At 46.4% G+C, this 22120-nt stretch overlaps 1 protein-coding gene across 3 annotated transcripts in view; it reads right to left on the reverse strand.

Moving 5' to 3' along the window:
- The window catches only part of GDPD5 (glycerophosphodiester phosphodiesterase domain containing 5), a 101309-nt gene that overhangs the window by 23089 nt on the left and 56100 nt on the right, over nt 1–22120 (reverse strand). For all 3 annotated transcript variants that reach the window (XM_030955369.1, XM_030955355.1, XM_030955361.1), the window contains 3 exons: nt 6103–6206; nt 2636–2729; nt 2190–2249 (listed from right to left, as the gene is read on the reverse strand). In XM_030955369.1, the coding sequence (XP_030811229.1) occupies nt 2190–2249; nt 2636–2729; nt 6103–6206 (258 nt within the window). The remainder of the gene's footprint in view (nt 1–2189; nt 2250–2635; nt 2730–6102; nt 6207–22120) is intronic.

Raw genomic sequence — 22120 nt, forward strand, 5'->3', positions numbered from 1 at the left:
TGTTATAAAAATTAGGTTGGGATATTTATTACAGGTTGGGAAATGGAGAGAGAAAAGCTTAGCATGTAATAAAAGGTCTGAAAAAAAGACTCACAGGGAAGGAGGTTGGGCTCATGTGCTGTTATGTTAGAGCAGACACTGGGGCTGGGGAAGGGACACTGGTGGCACTGAGGTGACAGACCTCGGCCCCCCAGGACCTCCCTCTCTCATGGAAGCCCTCAGAGATCCGAGCAAAGCAGTCAAAAAGAAAACTCAACCTCCATGGTGAAGGTAAAGAGTTCAAACCAAGGAAAAGTGCCACAGAAATAACTCCAGCTGCAAAGACTGGAAATCTGGGCTGCCTGTCTAAAAATAATTCCCCACTCTCTGCCTGTGTCTGGTATTCAGCCTCTGCTGTTCTGCCAGAGCCAAAGGATGCTGCTGCAGATCCAAAATCTGCAGGGGAGACTGGGCAGAAAATTGATCCCCAGAAATGAATGGATCATGTCAGGTGCACAGGGTTTCTCCAGGACCATTTCAGGTTTAATACTTCAGACCAGCAAATAAAATCCCACATTGCCAACATTTACAGAATGCCTTTGGTACATGTGAACAGGATTCCTCTTTCCAGAGCCCTAATTCTCCTTGCTGTGGCCATCCTGTGTGGCACAGAGGTGTCAGGACACAAATCTCCCCTCCTTCCATCAGCTCCAATTTATTGCTTCTTCTCCTCCCCCCACACTCATCTCCCACTTGGCTCACAACCCTCTGCACAGAATTACAGGAGAAAATTGGAAGGAGTTGGGTGCTTTGCCCATACCAGCCTTTCCCACACACTTGAATCTATATTTGAAGTTAATTCAGTACAGTTCCAAGAAAAATATTAACTTATTCCAGCCTTGTATCTCAACCTCCTTAGGAAGCTGAGGGAGGTGTGGGGAAGGGAAGAGACAGAGCCACAGATCTGAGCTGTGATGAGAAGGGGGATTATTTGGAAGGGGAGGAAGGGTGGGAGTCCAGAGGGTAGAACTGATCCCCATCACATCCCTCTTCTGGACTTACTCATCTCAGCCCACCAACATATCTGAAAAATACCATTTTCCCTGATGATGAAACATATATCAGACTCAAGAATTGATAATTTCTTTTGCAGAAGCAGTCAGACAGTCCCTGCCCCCTCTCTGATTGCATCCTCTTCCCCTAAGGAAGCATAGTTTCTATCATCTCTAAGGAAAAGAAAAAAAGGAAAAGAAAGAAAAAAAGTAAAAGGAAGAAAGAAAAAGAAAAAAATGAAAAGGAAAAAAAAGGAAAAGAAAAAAAGGGAAAGAATAAAAAGGGAAAAGAAAAAAAGGGAAAGAAAAAAGGGAAAGAAAAAAAAAAGGAAAAGAAAAAAAGGGAAAAAAAAAAAAAGGGAAAAAAAAAAAGGAAAGAAAAAAAAGGAAAGAAAAAAAAAAAAAAGAAAAAAAAAAAAAGGGAAAGAAAAAAAAGGAAAGAAAAAAAGGGAAAGAAAAAAAGGAAAAGAAAAAGGCAGGGTGGGGAAGTATCTGCTGTCCCTGTCCTGAGAGGTTCAGGCTCTGATCCCACACCACATGCAGAATTTCAGGAGGAGCTGGGCATTGGCAGATTCAGGACTGCTCCCTTCATTTCCAGTCAGCAGACTGCCAGCTACAATGGGATCCTGCCAACCCATTTTCTCTCCCTGCACACCTTTCCCCTCCCTTTCTATGCTCCAAATATCTTTCCTTGTGTTTCACAGCAGTGTTGCTCAAACTGCTTCACACACAAATCCCCTTGGGCCAGCAAACCTCACCCTGCACGCCCTCAGCCTCAACACCTACATCTCCTTCTCCCAAGGCTTTCCCAGCTGCTTCCTCCAAGCACACTGTGAACAGCTTCACCTCTGCTCAGCCCCTCTCCAGGACTGGGGTCAGCGCAGAAGGGAGCCCCAGACAGGTTCCTGGAGCACCTGAGCTGGGACTGCATCAGGCTGCTCTAAGCACTGGTGTCTCTCCATCTCCACAGCAAGGGCCAAAAGCATTTCACCAAATTCTTTGCCCCCAGGCTCTGACAGCCTCTCTGAGCAGTTTGCACCCATGCACCACAGACATTTCATGCTCTTCCCAAGACACAGTGACAGAAGTGCCTCCCCCCGCTGGCTCCTCAGGCTCCAGCATTCCTGAGACCCTGCTCCCCTTGGAGCTGAGATTTACCTTGTGCAGCCAGTGCAGGTTCATCTGCTGTCCCACAGCTATGTGACACAGTGCCAGGATCTGGGAGGGACAGACAGACAGTCAGACAGAGGCACATCACCACCCTGAAGGGTTTGAGCATGCAGGGACAGTGCCACTTGAATGGACACCACTATGAACGTCCCAACACCTTGGGACAAAAGAAACTACTGCCACTTGTGCCCAGAAGTGGAAACTGGGCCATACCATGGGAAACAAAACTGTATTCCTCCTCTGAGGGTATCTGTCTTTTACTTTTGATCATCTGAGCTCAAAGACCATCAGTTTCTCACTTTTGATTTTATGCAACTCCAGGCTAAGAGAAAGAGAGAGAAATCACTCCTCAACTTGTAGATGGCCTGAGGAGCTCGTGGCCTTTTTAAAGCCAACACACAAAGCTCTAGGAAATGGGATTTCATTCTACTCACCAGTAACATTGTGATGTAGGTAAAGCCAGCAGCAGTTGTTACAAGGATTGGAATGGACCAGTCACTCCAGTATCCCATTCGGTTATATAAAAACCTGGGGGAGAAGTGGGAAGGGCAGATTAAGAAGGGATTCAACACCAGGACAGCTTCACAGGGGTTAGACAAGACTTTAGGAAACTTTAGATCTTTCTCTAGAAAAGAGATAGGTAGCAAAAAGCACAAGTGACAACCCAGTGCTTTAATCCCTTATGGAAATTACCTGGATAGAGAGAGGCAGAGAAACCCCAGAACCCTTCTTGCAGTTCCTGACAGTTCAGACCTGACCTGGATTCATATTTTTCCTCTGGATTTTTAGGAAAAAAAGCCAAAACCAAAACAACATTCCTAAATTGGCTTGGATCAGGGTTGACATTATCTGACATTATCTCCGTGCAAAAACCCTTTGGCACAGCAAGGACAAGATGGTTCTGGGGTGGAATCAGCTCTATCAAGGAACTGACTGGGTCTTTTTTTCCCTTTTTTGGCCTTTTTGTCTCTTAGTGCCTTTCTTTTTTGGTTGGTTTTCTTTTTTTTTTTTTTGGTTACAACAGACAGAAATGCTGCATTATATAAAAGTAGGTCAAAGATTCAATCTCTTCCCCAGCACTCAAATCCAGCATCATTCATCAGCCAGAACCTCTGGTCTGTTTGGACAAACTGGGATGATTTTTGGGGCTGTCCTGTGCAGAGCTAGGAGCTAGATTCCATGATATAATTCAGGATATTCTCTGATTCTTATTCTGTCCAGGAGTAAAGCTCCCCTGTGGGACCTGGAAAGCAAATCCTTGGGCTCAACAGGCATGGCCCAGGTCCAGGCTCTGCTCAGGGAGTCAAAGAGCACAAACCCAGGGATCTGCAGGGATCCAGACATGCTGTTAGGAAAAAAGGGGAAGAAAGGAAGGAGGGCTCCTCTGAAGTCTTTGCTGATGTCACCACCCAGAGCTTCCTTAGCTCTCAGGCCATTTAAGCTTTTGCTCTGATGTCCCTTCAGTGTCCCTCTGAGAGCACCAAGCCTTCACTTGATGTGCAAATGATTCTTTTAAACTGCTGGGTCCATGGTGGCTAAGGAGCAGAGGAGCTTTCTCCAGAACCAAGGAAGAAAACATTTGCTACACAGACTTGAATTTTATGGTCCTGCTGCAGGGGAACACAGGCAGGGTCACAAATTACAGCATCCCCCTCAGCCTGCCTGAGCTAGAGTGAAACCTTCTGGTGCAGTACAAACCTCAGACAGTGCAGAGCTGAACTGTAATACTGTAATGCAATAAATTAAAAAAAAAATTACTGAAGAGGCACAGAGCATCTTCACTTACAAGGACCTCAGTGTTAAAAGCCTGAAGCAATACATGCTGGCCCACAGTTTTGCCTTGTCCTCCTAAAGCCCATTTCAATCCCAGAGCAGCCCTTTGGTCCTTACAAGTTTAAATGACCCAGCTGCTGCCCAAGCTGCCTGACACACAGATAAAAAGATGAAAAACCTCCTCAAGGGTGGCAGAGGGAAAAGACCCTCAGAGGTTTGGGTTGAAAATCTCCTCCTAGAGGGTGGTGCAGAGCTGGAACCAGTCCCATTGAGGGGGGAAGTCTTCCTTCAGTCCCTCTCCACCTGGTGGGACAGGCTGAAGGTGACAGGAGCTAGGAGAGCTGCAGGGATGAGCTCTGGAGGGCAGGAAGGAGCTCAGCAGCTCCTCACCAATATCACAGCAACTCCTTCTCCCAGCTCCTCTGGAAGACCCTCGGTGTGCCATGCCCCAAAGAGCCCTTCCTATCCTCTGGGGGAGCTCCCAGGTGCCCAAGAAATCAGTGGGGCAGAGAGGAAGGCAGCAGGAGCAAGCAGCAAAGAAATCTTGTCCAAAAACACCATCCAGAAGTGACAAGAGAGGAACAGCAAAGGTGCTGCTTCTAAACAACAGGACCCCACTGTGCCTCATCAGCAACAGGTTCACAGCTCTGCTGGGAATAAAATGATGCTTGCAAGTCCTTCTCACCCTGTCTGGCCCCAGATTGCTGTTTTTAGGGAGCCCATGCAGCTGTGCTGGAAGGGAAGGGCCAGGCTCAGCCTGCACAGACCAAATGGAAATTATTTCTCCCCCTTGCCTGGAACTGGCATGGCTGTAATTAAAGCCTCACCCTGTGTTCTCCTCCTCCTACCCAGCCTTTCCACAGCTGTTTTCCAGAAACCCTGCTTGACCTCTGGTGGTGTGTGGAGCAGGGATCCAGCTGGGGTTACAGCACACACACAGCACTGAGCCATTCTCAGCACGGAGTGGCAGGGCCTGAAATGCTGTTTTCATCCACAGAGCCTCTGCCAGCCCCGCGCTGCACAAGAGAGAATCCTTTCCCTCTTGGGATGTGCTTCCAGCACTCTGGGATGCATGTCAGGGACAGGGCTTTGGGCTGCAGGTGACATCTGATGTGTTAAATCACAAATGTTCTCTTGCATCCAGAGCAGACCTGCACATCTCCCCCCACTCCTGCAAGAATATTTGGGGACCCAAAACTTGGCAGCACTGCAGCTGCAGGGCCCATTCCCAGCATTCCCAGGGCTTTCCCTCATTTCTGAAGGAATGTTTTAGCCCTCTCACAACTCTGTGCTCAGCCAGAGCTGGTTTTGCACTGGAGCAATCACATCCTTTACTGAGGGTACAAACTGAAGAAGAGAAGGGTTCCAAAATACCACTTAAAAAAAGGCATTTTTATCGCGCTGCTGTTACAAATAACACAGAGCCATGGTGATGGTTTCACTTCTCACAGTGTGGGTGTGAGCAAAGAGAAAAAACCCATTTTCTCCTGGGGGGAGCCAGCTCACATCACCATGTTGGTAAACACTCTCCCTCACACAGCTCCAGCATCTAAAGCAGATATTTATTTAAGGGATCAGCTCCCCACTGTGCTTTAAAATACACTTTACATCTGATGTTTGACAAGAAGATGATGTCAAAGCAGTTTGGTTAGAATACAGCCCAAGGTGCTGTCAAAATGTTTTAAGATGCTGCCGATAATAAAAGGGAGAATAATTTCCAGCACTGGAGGCAGCTGGCAACACCCTAAATTCCAGCACATCCCACTGCAAAGCTCCTTTTCAGCTCCTTCCAACTTTGTATAATATTTTTCACACCCATGTGCTTCAGGCTGAATTTTTGCCATGGGTATTTTGTGGAATAGCTGCAGCCAAATTGCTCAGTCACTTTCAAATCCAGCCAAACATCAAGATAAACAAACAAAAACCCAGCCACCAAGTGGAGATGTGAGGCCACGTTACATCTACACACCGATCAGGCAGAAGGAGCTCTCCTTGAGCCCCACTTCCCACCCCATTTCCCCTTTCTCATCATTACAGTTCCATCCAAAGGATGTGGATGAACCCAAAGCTGCATCAAGCAGGTGCATGATGGCCAAAACCCAAATTTTCTGAGGGAAGCTCTACTCACCAGTTGATTTCATTGTAGTCATTGTGAACTTCCCACCAGAAGTAAAACCACACCAGGATGAGGAAGAAGGATGAGGTGAGGATGAGGAACCAGAGGCGCTCCCACTGTGGAGGAAGAGAAGTCAGTGTCAATAGGATCCCACCTGTGGAGACTCAGTGGAGTAAAGAGGCATTTCCAAAGGCAGATTTGGAAATGTTCCACATTTCCCCAGGTCTGGGCAGAGGGCTCATTTATGTGAATTCATCTTATGGAGGGCTGGAAGAGCATTTCTCCAGCTGCCAGGGAAGAGGGGACATTTCTGGATATGGAGCTGGGGTTTTGTCTGGTGAGGATTTTTGTTGGTGGTTGTTTAGGTGGGTTTTTTTGGTTTTTTGAGGCAATTGTTTAATTAACTTTCCCATTCTCATGCATCTTCCCCTCCCCTGGGCTTAGCCTAAATGAGTAGTTATCACACGGTGAAGATTACACAGCAGATTAGGGATGTTCCTACTCCTTATTCCTTCCCCTGAGGTGCTCAGATCCTGCAGAGCCAAACCACCCATCCCCAACATTTATTCCTTCCCACCACCACATATTTCAAGTGTTTTGCAAACAGACCACACCAGTACCAACATTCAGCATACAGGATCATTTCAAATTCTACTCAACACACATGCACACACAAAAGAAATCCCTCAAATAAATCTGTTCAGTGCCCCTGCTCCAATGCCATGGGTAAAATCCCAGACCACAAGGACATCAATCAGTAACTGCCTCCCACCAGCACCATTTCCATGGGCTCCTGGTTGGTTTTTACTCCTTGGCCCTAAACAGTCCACAGGTGTTTTCATTTCAACAGGGAAAACATTGAAATAAATTCTGCCCGGAAAATATTCCAACAAATCTTCTCTTCCCACAATGAGCAAAGAAGGATGAAGACTGGAAAAGACTATGAACAACTCTTGCCACTATAATTCCCTTCCAGACCCTGAGCACACATGGATATTTTTGGAAAATGCCCTTTTCTCTGGTGAACGCTCCTGGCTTTTTAATTATGCAAAACAATGTAACCAATATAGTGACAATAGAAACACTAAAAAATACAAGGTTTTGCCTCTCTTTCCATGGGCAGGGATGGAGTTACCTACTTAACTGTGAATTATTTTTATAATTATTTTAAACTGTGGCTATTTTTTAATGTGCATCACCCTGGATATTAATCCTGTGATACAACTCTTCCTTGTATCCTCCATCATAGGAAAAAAAAAAAAAAGCAGCCAAATAAAGCAATAAAAAGGCTTGGAATTATTTCATTTTTGCTGTGCCAAAAATTATGTTTTCTGCTAGAAATTCCAAATTCTTGGCTGTATAAGCCAAATCAAGACATCCAGTTTTGCCCAGAGAAGCCATGGCTGCCCCTGGATCCCTGGGAGTGTTCCAAAGGCCGGACAGGGCTGGGAGCAGCCTGGGATAAGGAAGGTGTCCCTGCCCATGGTGGGGTGCCACTGGATGGGCTTTAAGGTCCCTTCCAACCCAACCCATTCCCCTCCTTCTGGATGCCTTCCAGTCTGCACATCCCCAAGATCTCAAACCTCAATTTCCCACTGCTTGTTGGGATTTTCTCTCCCCCGCTCCATTTGGGTCTAACACCTCCTTGCATATTTAACCCATATAAGTTAAATATGGGTTATATTCCCACATATATTTGGGGTTTTCCAAGGCAAGGGAGGTTTTAGGTACCTTTTACGCCAAAGACTAACATTTCTACAAAAATCCCACCCTCCAGCTCTTTAAAGGTCACTCTGGGCTGAGCTTTGCTGACATTCATGCACTGGATGACACTGATTTGATAAACAAGCCAAGGAAAACATTTTAAAATCTTTGAGCTCTTCCCCCTGTATATATAAAGATAATTCCCCCCCCTTATTTACATGCAGGCAGCAGAGCTTGTGGCAAGCTCTCCAAAAGCTATTTTGGGCCTGTCCTTGAGGGAGCCCTTGCCATGCCTTGCTGGTTTTGTGAAAACCCAGGCAAATTCTTCTGTCTCAAGGCATCCTTCAGTGAGTTCAGGCACATTTCTCATTGGGCTTTCAGAAAAAACACAGAATATTTGATCTTTAAGGTCCCTTCCAACCATTCTCTGATTCAGTGATCAACAGGCACAATGTGAAGGGCTCCAAAAGGAAATTAATGACAACAGAGACATTCTACCAAGTTGTAGATTGCCAGATTTTAAAATTTTCATTAAAATCACAGAATCCTTAATAACAAATAAATATATAAATCAGTGTTTCACACACATTCTCCACCACTTTTGCACATCCCCAATCCCTACACCGTTCCAGCTCCAGGTTAGGGGGTTTTGGGGAAAAAAACCAATCCACATATTAAAGGAATTTGCAGAAAAGCCAGTGTTTGATTCATCTGTGACACTGGCTTATGGATTTTTCCCACTTCTGTGCTTGAAGATTTAATCTTGTTTAAAACAGCACTGAAATTCATATCACAGGGGACAGATTTTCCAATTTAGGGATTAGTTTTGGTTAACTGAAGGCTCTGCCAGTCTCTTTTGCTGCAACTCCCCAAGCCAGACAAAGCATTATTTACTGCAGTGGCACAGGAAGGCAGAGAGGCTCAGGAAGTTTATTTCATTTATTGCAGGATATGTGGGAGATGTTATGAGGTTTAACTATACACACACTCCCACCAACCCCTCCTACAAGGACTTTCTCAGTTCTATATTAGAAACAGGAATTTCTCACCTATTTCATTCCAGATGATCACACATATGCCAGGAGACACCTCCCAGCTTGGTACCATTTGTGAACTAAAAATTCCTTTGACCAGGAAATCCAGGCTATCTAAATTGCCTGTCTTCCTCCCAAAAAGCAGATCAGCACTGTATCAGGATTCAGAGGGTGATCTGAACTTAGAACAGATAATCAACACTTAAGATCTTAAAAATCAAGACTGCCCAGGGTGAGATTGCACTGATCTGAAGTGGTATCATTGCATTTACATGTGCCTCTCTTCCTGAGGTTAATTCTATTAATCATAGAATTAGAAAGGCTGGAAAAGAACTCTAAGATCATCAAGATCAACCATATAATTAATATTCTTCATATTATATATTAAGAGTAATAGAATTAATATTTATATAGCAATAGGATATATAAATAAATTCAATATATTTATAATTAACATTAATTTAAATTACATTATTAAGCTGGCTCTAGCAGATGTCTGTCCCAAACCCTGCCTGAGACCTGCAGGCAAAACAGAGGGTTCAACATGTGAGACCATATTAAATTCCTTATTTTTCCCACATACAGTCCCCAGGGCTGCTGAAATGCTGCACCACGAGCTCAGCTGCCCCCTCACACTTCCTCTGGACCCAGCTGGGAAGCAGGGCCAGTACAACACTCTTGGCTCATAGTCTGCTCCATGGAAGCCAAGAAAATGCAAGGCCAGAGCCAGCTGATTCCCTGACAGAGCCAACAGAGCAGAAGGAATTTGCTCCAGCGAAGCTGCTGGGGTCACCCCAGTTGACAGCAGTCCTGAAATGCCATCCTGCACCTGCGCTGCTTCCTGGAGTCCTTCTCAGCTCATCCCAAGCACGATCCACCTACGTCTCTCAGCCTTGGGATGAAACAGCAGAACCCCTTCCTAGGCAAACCCACGCCTCCAGCATCCTCCTGGCACCCAGAACCCAGAGCTTCAGAAGGAACTGGGAGGAGAGAAGCCTGCTTTGAACTGGGAATGGGTCTGAGGAAATGCCTTTGCTGGATGGATTAGGGCTCCATTCCCATGGGGATGAGCTCACAGCACACATTCCATCAACGTGGGTGAAGCTGGGTCCCTTCCAGGGTGTGCATCCACAGGAGCTTTCCTGTGAAGGAACCCAAATGCCACTGCTGAAGCATGCTGCAGTTCATCCCAGCACAGCTCAGAAGGGAACAGATGGGTTTTATATTCCCTCCTGGATTCACATCCATGTGTGTGGATTGAACTTGGCTCACAACAAATCTGCTGTGCCCAAAGCTCTCCCAGAGCAGGTGAAACCACAGCAGAGTCCACCTAAAGATTCCACCTAAAGCTTCCACCTAAAGAGAAAGCTTGTACTGAAAGATTCCACCTCAAGAGAAAGATTCCACCTCAAGATTCCACCCTAAACACAGAGAGGAGGTTGTGGATGCTTGGAATTGAGGAGATCCACCTCAGAGCAGATGGGTCTTACCTCAAGATATTTTCTTTAAAAGACTGAGAACTGGAGAGCATCAACAGTTTAGAGCAACCTGGTCTGGTGGAAGGTGTCCCTGCCCATGGCAAGGGTTGGAAGAAGATGATTCCTGAAGTCTCTTCCAATCCAAACCATTCTGAGGTTCTGTGAACTCTACAAGGAGCCACCACTGAGACTGGGCAGAGCAAACAACCCAAAATTGTGTGGAAGTTTAAGTCAGATGAGTGCAGCAACTGGACACATTTTTTATTTAAAAAAAAAAAAAAAAAAAAAAAAAAGAGGAAAAAGGGGGAAAAAAGGAAAAAAACTGGAAAAAAAGAAAAAATAGGAAAAAGGGGGAGATAGCTGGAGGACGAAGCCGACGCTCCTGTTTCTGGAGCTGCCAGTCATCTGCCAGGAAGAAGGCTCTTATTCAAGCCAAAGTGCCTCTGGGAATTTATGGCTTCCAGTCCCTGCGGAGGATCCTACCCATTCTCTGTCTCCTGAGCACAATGAACCTCCTGTTCATTCATTAAAATAATGAAATAACTAAATGAAAATCTAACTAGAACAGGAAGAAGCTGTTTAACAATGTCTTACCCCTCCCTCTCCCCCTTCTTTTTTTTTTAATCAGAAAAACTCCAGTTTTGAAAAACAGAAGCCTTTTAGAGAAAATCTAATATTTTAAAGCAATTTCTTGCTGAAGGGCATCTTGGCTTGAAGATGGAATTTCTGCTGAGAGGAATCTGGAAGGAGCCTGAGCCCTCCCACAAATCTGGCAGCACATTGTGCAGGGCATGCACAAGCAGATGGAAAACAGCAGCACGTGGATCTGACCACACCAAGAAAATCCAATGTGGGAATCTTCCTCCAGCTCCATACTGTAAATCTCCCTGCTGGAAATTTTACGTGCAGACAACATTCAGAGATATTCAATATAGCCACACTTTCAAACTTGGAAATGCAACAAGGTCAAAAGGTGTTTTATCTCCCTGCAGTGCATACCATCCTTGTGTCCCTAAATATCCACCAGCTCAGGCACGTGCCTTTAGCAATTCAATGGGTTTTTTGAGGGATCAGTCCTGAACAATTGCTCTCTACCTCAGCAGCAAATCCAGGAGCTGGAGTCAGACTGGAGCACCACCACCATCACTCAAGTGTGTTTCCAGACCATTTTAATTCACTCCTGGATCCAACAAAGAGTTTATTAAGGAGTCTGCACTCCACTGTTTTCTGGCATTTTCAAGAATCAATTTGCTGCAGGCATTTATCAGTATTAGTTTGGAGAGGAAAGGAGGAGAGGTAACATTTATCCAGCAAATACAAAGGGAAAACTGACAGCACAATTCCTCATTTCGGGATTACCCAATCAGATCTTGTCCAAACAAACAAAACATTATCTTCAAGTAAGTTATTAAATCATCTCTGAGAATGAAAGATGACTCCATCTCCCGAGAGAACCAGAAACTGAGGATCACCAGGAACAAGTGTCAGCTGGAGTGTTTTGTCAATGGGAACACTTTAGCTCCTAAGGAGAAATTAGAAACTTTCCTTATTAACTCTCAGTATGTGAATGCAGAGCCCTTAAAGCAGCAGCTTGTTCTGAATTCCCACTCTCCTCTGGCTTCTGCTCCAGGGTTTCACCACCACCCTGATGGGGAGAAACTTCCCTTCTGTCCAGCTGGAATTTCCCCTGATGCAGCCTGTGCCCACTGCCTCTTGCCCAGGGCCATCCTGGCTCAAGTTCTCAAGGCCAGGCTGGAGAGGGCTTGGAGCAACCTGGTCCAGTGGAAGGTGTTGGAACAGGATGATCTTCAAGGTCCCTTCCAACATCAAAAAAACTTATGATTCTGTGACCTTCTCTATCCTTTCCTTAGTTGCTAGGAGCAGCAAAATCCTCTATTCCTACCTCCATCTGCACAACCCAAGCTCTCTGCCCCTCCTCCTCTGTTCCTGGCTCCTGTTCCAAACAGTTTGGTGGCCCCAGTGGGTTCACTTCTGTCTGTTCTATGGTTATAGGGAGCCCTCAGTGCTCAGATGAGTTCTCTCAAGTGTCCCTGGAGAGGAAATCCCACATCCGGCATTGCCATTGTTACAGCCCGGGGTGCAATCAGCCTTCACTGCCAAAAGCACATCCAGCAGCTCCATCTGGCATTGCAGAGGGGCAGAACTAATGGAAAGCACCTTGCACTCCAAGGATCTGAAGCATTTAAGTGAGCAGATCAATAGACTTGAGTAGGAAATGTTGGCCTCACAGACCTTACACATATCCGAGGCGCCTGGGCTGGAATTCCCTCACCTAAGGCTGCAGAGGGATCAGGCTTTCATCCCTCTCTTGGACTCAAGATTCAGAAACCCAAGGGGGCAGGAGGAGCCTGCAAGACCCCACAGTGCATTAGGCAGCTCCCACAAGACTTTGTAATGTGCCCAAAGGCTTTGTTTTCTCTCCACCCAACAATCACCACCATCTGGTGCAAAGCTCTGCCTGAACTCCTCCTCCACGTCTTGCTTTTTACTCCTCATCCTCAACTCTCTGCCTTCCCCCTGTCTTGCCTTAGTACTTCAAATTTCATAAGGAATTGGACTTTCCCCACTTGCTACAGCCCTCTCCAGGAAGGAGAGGGAGTGACTTTAAGGATAAATTTGGGAGCACAACAAATTGGAGCCAGTCTGGTCACTCCAGAAACACTGCAGAGGTTTTTTACTCCTTGGTAACCTCTGTCGTCTTGCATAAGAGGCACCTGCCAATCATTAAAGAAATGGGCAGAAAAAGGAAGAAACTGGATCTGGCAGACAAGGGGTCTGAAGCAAGGAGCAAAGGAAAGAAAGAAAGAGAGAGAGAAAGAGAGGGAGAGAGAGGAGAGAAGAGAGGGAAAGAGAGAAAGAGAGAGAAAGAGAGAGAAAGAGAGAGAAAGAGAGAGAAAGAGAGAGAAAGAGAAAGAGAGAGAAAGAGAGAGAAAGAGAAAGAGAGAAGAGAAAGAGAGAGAAAGAGAGAGAAAGAGAGAGAAAGAGAGGAGAGAGAGCAAGAGAGAGAAAGAGAGAGAAAGAGAGAGAAAGAGAGAGCAAGAGAGAGCAAGAGAGAGCAAGAGAGAGCAAGAGAGAGCAAGAGAGAGCAAGAGAGAGCAAGAGAGAGAGCAAGAGAGAGAGCAAGAGAGAGAGCAAGAGAGAGAAAAAGAGAGAGAGAAAGCAAGAGAGAAAGCAAGAGAGAAAGAGAAAGAAAGAGAAAGCCCTGCTGCTCTGGCTGCTGAGGCTTCAACACTTAACCAGATGTTTCCTAAAGTGAGCCACTGCACATCTCAGGCACGTCTTGTTTGATTATTACAAAGCCCGGGCTAAGAGCTCCCTGCACACCTTGTTAGAAGAGGCCATGAATGAGATTCCTGAGCTGTGACACGCCCCATTTACAATTCCATTTAGCAGGTCACAGAAAGGAGCAGAGAACATATTCCTGAAATATGTGCTCCTGCTGGGGCTGCTGGAGCTGAACTGCAGCTCAACAGATGCAACTCAAAGAGAGCCAAACCTCTAAAAATATCATTGCTACACTTTGTGAAACACCTCCAGCTCCCAGCCTCCAAAAACAACCACAAAAGGGCAGGGCTGATTGCCTCCAGGCTTGCAAAGCTGGGAGCAATGGGACAGTTTTGCTTGCCTAAACAGCAAGGAGAGGGATAAAGGGATGCAAACTGAGGGAAAACCCAGCCTCCCTCCCCACAGACTCTGCCAGAGTACCAGTTTCTCTCTAGGTGCCCACCACCCAACAAAGGCAGCGCTTCACTGCATCCCCAGCATCCATCACACAAAGCACTGGCAAGCCTGGATGGCAGAGATGGGAATTCCTGTGCTGCTCAGACAGCAGCACAGCTGGAGCCAGGGCTCTCTCCCTGGCTGTTGGAGGCCCCTGGGGACTTTCAGCAGTAATAATCACGTCCTGGACCAGCTCTGCTTCCAGCAATTACATCCTCACTCTTTCATTCAAGGCAGAGGTAAACAAAAATCCCAGAGGGAGCCTCTGATTCATGAGGAAACAGAAGAGAGTGAGAGGGGATCCCCAGTCTATCCCCCACAGCATGATTTACTCTACTCCCACAGCTCCTGATAACACATTTTTAACCTACTGGATTTTGCCCAGCCAACATAACCAGTGCTTCTGGACAAACTCATGGAACAATCCAAGTAGTCCAAACCCATTCCTGATGCTAAATAAAGCACCGTAACCTGCTTTTTTACCAAACACTTTCACACCTGGAGGCCAAGGGGACACAGCTAATTTTTCCAGACTAAATAGGTCCAGATTTTTTTCATTCTTTACTGATGAGCCTTATCTAGGGAAGGAAAAAAAAAATACAACCCAAGGTTCTTGAAGAGAACAAGTGGCTGAGGTCCAGGGCTTGCCCAAAGTGGGGCACCTTGCTGGGCACAGCATCCCTGCTGAGCTCTCATCAGCATCAAGCAGCAGGAGGATTTCATCCTCAGAGCCTCCTGAGGGTGTTATTCCTGCTAACTCATCCCTCGCTCCTGACAGTCCTTTGCAAAGGCACATGATGGTGTCGACTTGCATTCAGTTGATGGTTCGCTTTAATTAAAGCACCAGCATCCTGGGGCAAGGGGGTTAGGATTAAAAACAGCTTTAATAAAAGCAGGCTCAATAATAAAAAAAAAAAGGACTCTATAATCTACCTAAGAAAACAGCCAATGAAGGCTGTTAAATGTAATGGCCTCAGTATTACATTTTACTCAAGTAATCTCAGAAAAAAAATATTATCAGCAGGAGGAACATTTTGTGCACATCCTGGGGATTTTGGAAGGTGTTCCCTTAATGTTCAGCTTCTGGCTCCAGGTGGAAATAGGACATTTGGGCCCTATACCAAGCCTAGAAAAGATTGCAGTCTCTAAAAAGCCCAGCAAAGCTGTTACCCAACCACCCTGCACCTCAATGGATCACTCAGTGCCGGGGGAACAATTCCACTTTTGCCTTTACTGATCCTATTTCTGTCCTGGCCCCAAACTGCTTTGCCATTTGTCCAGCTCAGGCTCAGATGTGCCCCCAGCTCTCTCCTCTTGGGTGTTTATGAGTTTAATAAGCACAGCTTTACAGGAAGAACAGGGGATGAGCGAAATCCTGAATATTTATCCCTGTTTAAAGAGAATTACTGCATTTCAGAATTGCTTACAGGATTTCTGTCCTAAAATGTTCTATAAAATATCCTAAATAATCTGACATAGATGTCAAATAGATGCAAGGGCAAATGATTGGACTGGGAGAAGAAACAGACAGCAAGTTTATTCCTTGGACAATTTTTCCCTTGCCTCTTACCCTTGGCAGCAAATGTCTGCAAGACAAGTTCTAAAAATACTATCTTGTCATGATGCTTGGCACAAAAGGAACAAAAATGAACCAAGGAGTGCTGTGCTGGTTGAAAGGGCAAGAGCATCACCAGCCAGAGCTGGAAGACAAAATCCTGACAGGAGAAGAGGCAGTGGGTGCCACTCTTGGTACCAATGTCCACTTTTTCTGGATTAAACCCCATGTTAGACCCAGTTTGGGTCTAGGAAAACCTTGCTTGGTATGACCTACAAACAGCAGCCTGTGGAACCTCCACAGCAGCACATGCAGAAGGACAAAGCTAAACCAGGAGCATCAACACCAAAAGGCAAACCAGAACATTTCCCCCATGGAAACCCACACAGCTTCTCTCCTCTCTCTCCATTGGTGGCACAAGTGACAGGCAATGACATATTAAAGCCTTTTCAAGGGCTGATCATGGAGCAATTCTGCCTGAAGGGTCAGCTGGTTTCCAGCTGAGGACAGCAGCAAGGAAAATGCTAAAGCAGGAGGTGTCTGAATGCTTGTGTTATTCAGAAACCACTGGGAGGCACAAAAGCGAGGACTAAAATAAGCAAAATTTATAGGCTAATAAAAACTGCAGCCAAGAAGTGAAAGGTCTGACTTACACAAGGTCCCCTTCTCACTTCCCAGCAGCTCTGACACATCACACTCACATCACTGCTGTTGCAAGTGGGCATTTTCTGTGATGTTTATAAACTCTGGCATGGCAAAGTTGAGTTATGTAACAACAACCCTGCCATGCGTGCCTGGACAGGAGCCAGGGCTTCCCCTGCAGCTATTTCCCCTCAGTACCCATCACCAGGGCTGAAAGGCGAGCAGCCAGCTTGCAGACAAGAGAAACAAGTTGTTACCATCCTGTTTGAAGCAGGAGCAAGAGCCTCAGTGCTGGAAACCTGAAATGCCTCAGTGCCTGAGCTGAAAAAGGCCCTGGAACTGCTCCATCCCCTCCCTGCTCCTTCCAGGGCCAGGGCAGCCCCTGAACGGTGCCAAGCCCAAAAGAGAGACCCTGCTCTGTGAAATCTGGTTTATTTCTCTTCATTTAAAGTTGGAGCATCTGCAGCAAAAGCACAAAGGAGGCTTTGAGCAAGAGGCATGGCCAGGGAGATGAGGAGTTCCCAAGGGAGGAATTCCTGAGTCACCTTTCTGGAACCAGAGCAAATTTAACATTTCATAGAGCCACAGGATGGTTTGGGATGGAATGGACCATGGCAGGGACACCTTCCACTGTCCCAGGCTGCTCCAAAGCCCTGTCCAGCCTGGCCTTGGGCACTGCCAGGGATCCAGGGGCAGCCACAGCTGCTCTGGGCACCTGTGCCAGGGCCTGCCCACCCTCACAGGGAACAATTCCTAATTCCAAATATCCCACCCAGCCCTGCCCTCTGGCAGTGGGAAGCCATTCCCCCTTGTCCCCAGTCCCTCTGCAGCTCTCCTGGAGCCTCTTCAGGCCCTGCAAGGGCTCTGAGCTCTCCCTGGAGCCTTCTCCTCTCCAGGTGAACACCCCAGCTCTGCCAGCCTGGCTGCAGTCCTGCAGCAGCTCTGGGGCCTCCTCTGGGCTCTCTGCAGCAGCTCCAGGTGCTGCTGCTGTGTCCCCAGGGCTGGGGCAGCTCTGCAGGTGGGGTCTCACTGGGCACAGGGGACAGAATCCCCCTTTTCCTGCTGCCCAGGATCCCTGGGGGATCAGCCCAGGAATCTGCAGGGATGTCCAGTGAGTGCCCTTGGAAGCAAAGCAGCACCACGGGTGGCTGCTCTTTGGAGAGAAAACTCGCTTCATTTCCTCACCACAAAATCATTTGCAGTTCCAGAAAAGGCATTTTAATGTGGCTGATCTCCTCAGCTCTGTGGAAATGGGGATAATTATCGCTCTGCTCAAGAGCTGCATGTTGATTACAGCGATGGAAGGTGGCACAGAAATAACAAATCTGCCAAACTGCTCCTCCTGCAGTCCACAGTCTGTCCAAGCAGCAGCACAGCCAGCCTGACTTTCCATTCCCCTTTCAGAGGACAACCTGGAGAGGGCATTTTCTGGAAGTTCCAAACAGCTGGCACTGAAAATAACCCAAAGCTCAAGATTTTCCCTACTCCATCACTCACTGATTGCGAAACATGCCAGAAAAAAGTGCCAATCCTGCAGCTCTCCCACATGACTGTGGACAATTTGGATGAGCAAACTGCTTTTCACACTTTCATCTCTTTGCACAACCCAAGGTGGATTCAGCAAGATGAAATAAAGCCCCTGTGGTGGCCAGGAGTGGGATGGACCAGACAGATCCCAGCCTGGGGAAGAATGCAGGAAAGAATTCCCAAAGCATCACAGGTTTGCAGCCTGGGCTTTTACAGACAATGGAAAACATGGCTTTTGGCTTCACATCTGGGAGAGATGCTAATAAAAAATATTTCCAAGCACAGGAATGGATCATACCCAGAGTGTCAACAGCACCAATCCAAAAGGGATGGGTTTTATCCCAACCACACAACCTTTCTCCTGCTTATGGAACAGAACATGGCCCAAAATGAGGCACAACCTGTGTGATACCAAGGTGTAACACCTGCATTCCATGATCCTTGTCCATCTTTCTCATGGAGCAAAGCAGCTCTTCAATCTACTGCTTGGAGGGGAAGCTTGGCAGACATCAAAATGCTCTACAGGCTGCTGACCACACTCAGAACCAATTTTTTTCTCTTCCTACTCTGTTCAGATCATGACAAACATCTTGGACCTGAAGGAAGGTAAGATAAATGCATAGTAAAGAAAAAAAAATTGAATTTTCTGAAGTAATTTAATTTTTACCTGCCCTGCAAAGAAAGCTTTCCAGCCCATTTCTCTCCTCCTTCCTGCAAGAGCAAAAACTGCTCGTGCAGCAAAACCCATGGCAGGAAAGTCATCTGCAGAGTCACTGCAAAGTCATCTGTCACCTCTGTGAGCTTTGTCATCACAATCCCTAAGCAGGGGTTTGTGCCACTGAGAAAGGGAATTCTGGGGAGGAATGGCCTTGAACTTGTTCTGCCTTTGGCTGGGCTGGGTTTTTTCCATGCATCTCAGAACATCAAAACTGCTTCAGTGAGAAGCAGCTGGTGAAAAAAATACCCAGTTTTTCAATCAACAGCTAAAGCAGTCCTAGCTCTTAATTATGACTAATTATATCAAGGCACATTTGGTATAAGACACCTGTTTGTTTTTCAAAATGAGGATACAGCCAGCATTGCCTACACAATGCACAGGAAAAGTAAAAACTCATTTACAAACCCACTTGAGGGTGTCAACTGTCTGCCTGCAGGACACCCACCCCAAAAAACCCCAATCCTTTGCCACAGGAAATATCTGAATTATCCACAGCTCCCATTTCAGCGGGACTGATGGAATTTCTAAATATAGCACGTGCTAAGCCATATTTCCTATTTTTTTACAGCCTCTTCAGCAGCCTGGTTATTCCTGCTCCAGATCTGCTGAGAGGATATCAGGAATATTTCACAGAGATGCAGAAGGACTCTCTGTTCCTTCCTCTCCAAAGGCAGCCCAGGAAGCTCAGGGGTAGGAGGTGCATCTGCTGTTTCAGCCCACGGGCTCCAGAGGAACCTTGCCTTGGGTTTGCTCCAGCACCAAACAGGCTGCAGCTTTAAGAAGAGCCAGGAAAAAAGGAAAAGCAACAGCTCTGAAGCCAAGCAGGAGCATTCTCCCTGAGGGATGTGGGCTTTTACATGTTCTTGCTGCATTTAATACTCAAACAGGGCTGATTTGGCCCTTACCTGTCTCATCATAGGGGGCATTTCCCAAAGCATCTCCCTGCTGTGCCCAGCAGCTCTGGGAGCAACACAAAGCATGGAGAGGACAAAAACAGGGAGGCCTGACATTAATTTTTTTTCCACCAAACAAATCTTTGAGCTTTCCTACCAATTTTTCATCCATCAAAGAAAAATATCAGAACTGATTTTCCCCAGCCTAGGCCCACCCCTCCAAAACATCCTCCCTAAAGCAATGACTGCACTATGCCAGAGTGAAAAAAACCTAAAAAAACTTAAGAAAAGTAGTGTCAATAAATCTCCTGGCAGCAGGCTGTGGCCACAAGCCAACCTGATTTACAGCTGAGCTTGCAGGAGGCAAGAGACAGGAAAAAGGTGGAATATGCACTCCCCCAACCTCAAATTAGGAAGGCACAGGGAGAAGTGCATATGGATGTTGGCATTCCCAGCAGGAGAATGGGTGCCAGAAGCAGGCACAGAACCATCCAGTTTGGCCAAGAGAACAGATCTGGATCATTTACAACAGCAGATTGAGCTTGAGGTCACTTATATGATCCATAAAAAAATTAAAAATAAGTTAAAAATCACATTTTTGGAGTGTGTCCAAGGAAGGGAATGGAGCTGGGAAGGGAATGGAGCCCCAGAAGCAGCTGAGGGAGCTGAAAATGGGGCTCAGTCTGGAGAAAAGGAGGCTCAAGGGGGACCTTGGGGCTCTCTGGGGGTTTGCCTGGAGAATCTTGTCCAGAAGTTTGGGCTCTGCCCATGAATAGCCTGATGTTTTCCCCTCACACACCCCCCTGCATCAGAAGGTCTCCAGCAGAAAATGGGGACTTCAGGGGAACTGGAAGATTGATGTGAAGATTCCTGTGGCCAAGTCTTTTTCTTCTCGCTGTGCTCCATGCTGAGTGCAAAACGGAGTTATTAACATGCAGTGTTCCCAGCTCCCAGGGCTGATGCATGTGGGAAACCACCAGACAGACGTGGCAGCTGCCTGAGGTCGTGCAGGAATATAAAATAAATCTGACAGAATCAAACAGTAGCTCAGAGAAGGCTGAACTCTGTTTCCTGCTGGCAGGTATTTTAAAAAAGCAAATAAACCTTATCAGACGTACCTTGTCAAAACCGTGGCCCGTGGCACACACAGAAAAATGCTTCTAAAGACAGCCAAACAGACAAAAAACCACCCTAAACAAAATAATAAACCAACCACATAGAAACAGAAAAACCCCACAAACCAAAGCTCAACAAACCCCAGTCACAGACTCAGAATCAGCAGTGCTTACAAACAGAATCACAGAATTGTTTGGGTTGGAAAACCCAGCTCCAAAGCCCTGCCATGGGGCAGAGGGGCTGGAAAACAACTCGTACCACCTCTGGACAGCACAATTCCCCCATCAGGAGCAACCAGACCAGGCTGCAGCCATGGATTCAGGAGACACCCTGGAACAAAGCAGCTGCTGCCACATGGGATAAGCCAGCCCATAAAAGCAATTGCACCTTAGATGCTATTAAGCTTAATAAACTGCTCCTAAATTATTAGATCTGGTCTGATGTAATATCCCTGGCCTGCTTTGAGCAACAATCTATAGGTTTATTGCGTTATAAATTAGAGTCAACAACTCGAGCAGGGCACAAATTAAAGATCTGCTTTGGAAGCAGAATTACCGTAACACCATAAATAGTGACACGCTGCACCTCCCTTCTTTTATTCCTCATAACACTGAGGCTGTGCTTTAACTTTTAAGATTTAAGATTAATTTTTTTTAAGAATCCTGCAGCTTGGGAATCTTCCCTCCAACAGCATCTTTTTAAACCAAATTATCTTTCTCTGCTGGCTGAGAGCACCTGGACCAGCACCCCCAGGTCAGGGCTTGTTTAGTCCATAGCTCTCCACCTTTTCCATTCCCTACCAGGAATTCAGCTGCTCCAACCTCCACCACCTCAGCTACCTGCTCTTTCAGCCCAGTTTTGCTCTCCTCAATGGTTTTTTAGTGTAATATATTCAAAGAAAACACCTCAGCCTTTCCCAAAGGTGAACCATCACCAGATGTTCCCGAGGAAAAGTTGCAGGAAGGGCACAGGAATCAGTAAATCTCCATCAAGGCTCAGGGAGCAGCCCAGAAGTGATAGGAGCATCCTGGAAACAACTGAATTGAACATCCCTGGACACAGGGTTAGGCCAGGGAAACACTGGGATTTTCCCTAAATGTCACTCCCACAAAGCTTTTCCAGAGGAATCGTTACAATCAACAACTTCACACAACACCTAAGCATCCCTATTTTATTTTTACCCCTATCCTGCAGTTCAGAAACAGGGAATATCTGGAATTTTCAGGGGTTCACAGCCATCTCTCTGCCTGTAAAAGGCACAATACTGTTTGTGAGCCCTGAAAACAAAAATATTTCCTACTCAGGTTGATGCCACTACAGGGTCCTGCACTTGATACAGACAAAAGCAATTCCATCAGGATAAGCCAACCCATCTAATTTTCCCCACCAACCTTCTCATTGTCCCTACAGGAAAAGCAGCATTTCCAAGAGGAGACTGATCTGGACAAGTTGGTTTTCCATATTCACAAAGCCTCTGAAGAGATAAAACAGTGACCCTGAGTTTGTCTTTCATGCTCAGAGGCCACAAAACCAAAGCCTCTGTTCACAGACAGCAAATCAATCCTGACACCCTCTCCAGACCTCTGAGAAAATTAAAATCATTTTTAAACCCCAGCAAACTC

The sequence above is a fragment of the Camarhynchus parvulus genome, chromosome 1 (assembly GCF_901933205.1).
Source record: "Camarhynchus parvulus chromosome 1, STF_HiC, whole genome shotgun sequence".
In the NCBI taxonomy this organism is placed as follows: Eukaryota; Metazoa; Chordata; class Aves; order Passeriformes; family Thraupidae; genus Camarhynchus; species Camarhynchus parvulus.